At 45.2% G+C, this 5,382-nt stretch overlaps 1 protein-coding gene across 1 annotated transcript; it reads left to right on the plus strand.

The window, feature by feature from the left end:
- Positions 1-1,846: 1,846 nt before the first annotated feature.
- LOC135395254 (very long chain fatty acid elongase AAEL008004-like) lies at positions 1,847-4,771 on the plus strand. The gene is made up of 2 exons (XM_064626494.1): positions 1,847-2,207; positions 3,055-4,771. Exons 1-2 carry the CDS (start codon positions 2,180-2,182, stop codon positions 3,975-3,977), a joined length of 951 nt encoding a protein of 316 aa, XP_064482564.1. The 5' UTR covers positions 1,847-2,179; the 3' UTR covers positions 3,978-4,771.
- Positions 4,772-5,382: the final 611 nt, after the last annotated feature.

A 5,382-nucleotide genomic window follows, 5' to 3' on the forward strand; every position in this document is an offset into this window, starting at 1 on the left:
CAGCTCTGATTAACAAGTGTTGCTCAGACAGGTCTTATCTGTTTATCAGAGCAGCAGAAGCGACGCAAAATATAAAAAGAAATCCCGGGAACGAAACAAATGGGGGGGAATGCCTATAATGTGACTTGGATACATGCTACATAAATACTAGCGATAGCAAGATGGCTTCATAGCGCGCGAATAACATACGGCAGAGTAGATGCATAAAGATTGCAAGAGGAAGTGTAGATTTACGTTTACGCTTACGTTACTTTGCACGCTACAGCATGTGAATTCATTACATTGCAGCAAAAAGATACGCAGTCAAAGTGAAAGGAGTACCTCAATGCGGCTAATTACAAAATTGTGTAACGAGAAATGCGGGTGTGCACATGCCATAGTGCCGTAAGACGTTCTCGAAAGTGATGAAGGTATGCCAGTTGCAATTCAGTTTGCCAGTTGTGCCAATTTGAATAACACCGGCGCAAGATACAATCCAAGTAGTTGCATAGCGCGAAAAAAACCTATACCAAAGACGAGTTCAAATATGAACAGTTGAAATACACATTACATTACATCATGCTTCCATCGAGGACGAAGAACTATTTACCTAACCAAGAAATAAATATATTGTGCAAAAGTGCCGAGGCAACGGGCCCGATGAAACCTAACGAAGATACAACAAAAGATTGTCATCAAGAATAATCACTTAAGCGCCACATCTCCATATTTTTCCTATCGTCATCATCATTTCTTATGCGTGAAAAGAAGAATCTTAAAATTGCTTCTGTCTCCGCCTTTCACTTCTTTTAGTGTAACAATTTAGTACGGCCATAAACCAGCGTACGGGAGAAATGATCAGGAAATGCATGCAGTGAGCAGAGCTTTAATAAGAAAAGGTTTAGAGAAATACATAAAGACCAGGAGTATTTCTGCAGAATAACTACAAGGTACAAAGAGGTACCCCTGCAGTCACAAATCCTTTAGTTTGGCATCGCCGTATTCTTACTGGATTCATAGAATTCGCTCTAATATTTTCGAGGGCAAAGGAGTCTTGGTGTAATATTTTTTTTTTTTCACGCGGTGCATTTAAACTGCATCATAGAAACGAAATTAAACCTGTTCACCCGGTTTTTATTCTTGTGTTTTTTTTTTTTCTTTGGAATAGCAAGCCGGCTTTTTGCCTGGTTGTCCTTCCACGTTCTGTTTCCACGTTCCCCGCTGTGTTTTGTTTGGAATAGCAAGCCGACCTTCGTCTGGCTGACCTCTCCTTTCTTTTTCTTAATAAACATATCCCCCCCGCTGTTTCAAAAGATCACGCGAGATCCATCACGGTATGCTTACCTGCAGATACTGTTCCGAAAACGTTTTACAGCCATATCCATTCTGACCTTCAGCACTCTTTAAAACAGAACAACAACTGGTTAACCTCACGTAACTGATTTGTTTTATTCTACAGTCGTTCTATACCGAAGGATATTGCCTCCTCCGGGGAACGGGATATATGTCGATAGGAATTCAAAATCCAGTACACAGACGTCGAAATCGTCATGTGCCGTGAAAAAGCAACATTGGCACCTTTCACTTTAGGCACTGGGCTTCATCCCCGTTAAGGCGTCATACCTACAGGGTCCCGTCACGTCGCGTCCATCATCTGCTGCCGTTCCGGCCCCCCCGAGTAGCAAATGTGATAAAGGGGAGGGAAGCTTCTGACCGTTATCTGGATCCATCTCGAACTGGTCCCGTCTCATCGCGACGCCAATAAAAGTATGCGTTCCAATCGACCCGCGGCGTAAGAGGACAGTCCCTTCCCCCGTGTCACGTGCTCCTACAAGGGAAACGTGTCGATGGCCTTCACTCGCACACCTCCTCGACTTATCTGTGCAGTTCAGCTCCCTCGATTTCTAAAAACAAGCCGTATCCTCGGGAAAGTCCCTCGAACTTCTTGTAGACGTGTTGCGTTATAAAAAAAAAAGGTTCTCTCCGATGGTAGCCGTTACGTAGTCGTTTCTCTTTCTCACGGCTTTCTCTCGGCTCCGCCTGATCGTCGTTTACGTGCCTTCCCTTCCCCTTTTACGTCCCGTTGATAAATTCGGAGACGAACAGCGTGTACCTTCAGTGTGAATCCGGCCCAAGTTGGGATTACAAGTGCAGTGGCGGGTGCACGTGTGAGCTTGTGTGTGCAAGACTTTGGATTACAATGATCACAGCGACAGCGTCGCAGATATGTAAGTGTCTCGCAGGAATAGAAAAATGATTGACTTTAGTTTCTTTTCTCGAAATCAAAGCGTATCGAGCAGCGTAGCACGACCCCCTGTTGCACGCTGTGGCCGCCGAACGGGCGATTAGATTGAAAAGGCAGGTTGTGTTTCGTGCGCGATTTTTGATAGAACGCGGAAATGTGACAAGCGACGTTCTGTTCGTTATTGAAGAGAAATCCGAACTGACAATGTGTGTCCATATCGCGTGAATGGCAAGTTCTATAAACGTGTTTTCTTCGCCTCCTCCCACTTTTGCATCGTTTTTGCTTCTGATGAAATCTCTGAAGCGCTGCGTTCGAAAATGTCCGCTTCGAAGTGTCCAATTCACTGTACGTTTCAAAGCTTCGAGGTTATTTGAGCGAGCTCTCACTCAATCGCAGAACTGGCGCGAAAGAGAATCAGTGGCGTGTAACAAAGCGCCTGTTGAGTGTTACAAAAAAGGAAAAGGAGAGAGATAGAGAGAGAGAGATAGGAAGAAAGTGACAGCGCTTCATCGCGATAATGCTTGCATGAACGTATCGTATCACACATATTTCCCATCTCGACGCCCATTGCCGCCTTCCTCTCTTCTGACACTTGCACCGGCATAACTTTAGTATATTTTCGAAACGTACAAAGGGATTGACTTGATATGTGTGTGGGGGACTTGGTAGAAAGCCACCTTGTTGACAGCGTGTAAATATGCCTATAAAGTTGTGGGCCGATCTCGGTCAACTAGATCACTCACGAGTCACCCAGAAAACAACAACTCGCGAAAAGAGAAAAATAACAGGAGAACTTGAACTGACAGGCACGTTCTTTTTTCCTCCTGCAGTTCCCACCATGTCGGCTTACATATCCGACCTGATCCATCTGCTACAGCAGCACGCTGACCCAAGAACCAAAGATTTCCCTCTCATCGGGAACCCCACCATGGTATTGACCCTGATAGCCTGCTACCTCTATGTGGTTAAGATTGGCGGGCCGCGCTGGATGGAAGACCGCAAGCCGTACGACCTTCGTAAGACCATCATGGTCTACAACCTTGTCATGGTCGCCTTGAACGTCTTCTTCTTCACCAAATTCCTGACGCACTCGTACTTAGGAGGAGGCTACAGCCTCCTGTGTCAGGGCATCGACTTCGACGACCCAAAGTCCATCCCCATTGTTACGTACTGCTGGTGGTACTTCATAGTACGTATCCTGGACTTCGCAGATACGATGTTCTTCTTGCTGAGGAAGAAATATAGTCACATATCGTTTCTTCACGTTGTCCACCACTCCCTGGTTGTGTGGAACGGCTGGCTGTTCATCACCTTTGGCTCAGATGGTCAAGGAATCCTGGGTGTCAGCATCAACTCTTTCATCCACATTGTTATGTACACCTACTACTTTCTGTCTGCCTTCGGACCGTCGGTACAGAAGTACCTCTGGTGGAAGAAGTACATTACCACCATGCAGATTCTGCAGTTTGCTGTGTTCATCGTGTTCGTCTGTGTGCCTCTCTTCAAGGATTGCGGTTACCCCAAGATCCTCACTTATCTTGCCGCCACTCAGTGCTTCTTCTTCCTCGTGCTCTTCGTCAACTTCTACATCCACACCTACACGAGGGTGAAGAAGGGTGAAGTACACTTCTTCTGTGGCAACTACGAAGCGGGACCGGCCCCTGCAGAGGGTGGTGCTGTGCTCAAGAACGGTGTAGTAAAGAACAATACTCTTCAGAATGGACTTACACACCGGAAGCCCCTGGCACACTGAGCGGTTCACCTACACGTGTATATACCCATCATGAACACACAGTGTCATTCATATTTGAGCTGACTAGGTCCTGGCTATACTGGGCAAACTGGCCAAAGCTCCTACCTCGCATTGAGAACCACTTTGGCGTTTTACTTTGAAATGTGTTGATATGCGCTACGCACATCGGCCGTGGCAATTCGCCTTAAGTAATCTCCTCAATGATTATCGCTCTTTCCGGTGCCAAGGGCACATTATGCAACGGCCAATGTCGTGCCCTCATTTATTTTATCTGTTGATATTTGCGTACAAGCGGCGATTAAGTAACGGCCTAGCAAAGAAGGCCAACAAGTTTGCTTTCGTAACGGTTATCTCATACGCCTACATGTTTTTCTACAATCTTATCGCTCCTCATCGAGTGAAAGAAGGGTTGTACTTTTACTTTTTTTTAACATTCGATACTTTATCCTCTGTGATATACGGTAGACAAAATGTGAAATGCAACAACATTTCTCTGTTTTAGTTTTCTAGTGAGTCCAGAAATGGGATGGTATGCAATGAAAACGACTACAAAAAGAGAAGAAAAAAAGTGTTCCGCCATAAATGTAGCCGTTATGAACGTAGCCTGTTATTTATGAAGCCTGTTATTTATTGCAAGTAGGTGCAATGTTCACTTAATCTGATCGCCAGTAATAGTTGTGTGTCTGTGTCTTTTGAAACTGTATTTTTGGGTAGGAGCATCAGCACATCATGTACATACGACATCATCAAGTTTATAACTATGCTTCGAGAAATATATAATTTTGCTAAGACCACTTCCTGCGTATGTTCCTTATTTTCGGACACCGTACAAGAACCCTTGAAACAATAGAAACGCCAAGTACAACGTTTTCTTTTAGACACATTTTCACATATTGCTCAAGCACTCACCCGCAACGGAATCACCGAGAGCTCCTTTAAATGAAGCTGTTCGTTGAGACCTCCAGTCTATAACCTGGATATGACAGAAGCAAGCAGTCCAGCCAACTACGTCAGCGCACGCCAAAGCGGTGTTTGGGAACTTCTGAGCAGCCTTTTGATTGATAATATGTAAGAAAAAAATGAGAAGTGTGCAAACGAGCGGGTTTACCGCAGAATAAGGCAACACTTCCTTGAGGCGGAACGGCGGGTGGAAAACCTCCCCACTTCATCATCACAATATATATGTTGTTGTTGTTGTTCCTTCAGGCGAAGGCATCCACAAACAACAAACGGAACGAGGTGGACGACACGAGTTACGTTTGTAACGATAATACAGCGAAGGGGAAATCTCATCGCAAACGTACTCGAGGTACTCACTGTTAGCTTTACGGAAACTGTGCGTCGCTGACCTCTAATAAACGGTTTAGCAACAATTACTTCGCACTTCCGGACGGAAAACGGACGT

This window comes from Ornithodoros turicata, chromosome 5 (assembly GCF_037126465.1).
Source record: "Ornithodoros turicata isolate Travis chromosome 5, ASM3712646v1, whole genome shotgun sequence".
NCBI classification, from domain to species: domain Eukaryota; kingdom Metazoa; phylum Arthropoda; class Arachnida; order Ixodida; family Argasidae; genus Ornithodoros; species Ornithodoros turicata.

Excerpts from the sequence above, each read along its gene's own strand:
- LOC135395254 (XM_064626494.1), top strand. The coding sequence starts at position 2,180 with ATGATCACAGCGACAGCGTCGCAGATAT. Across the intron at positions 2,208-3,054 it reads AGCGACAGCGTCGCAGATAT|TTCCCACCATGTCGGCTTAC; the intron begins GTAAGTGTCTCG and ends TTCCTCCTGCAG.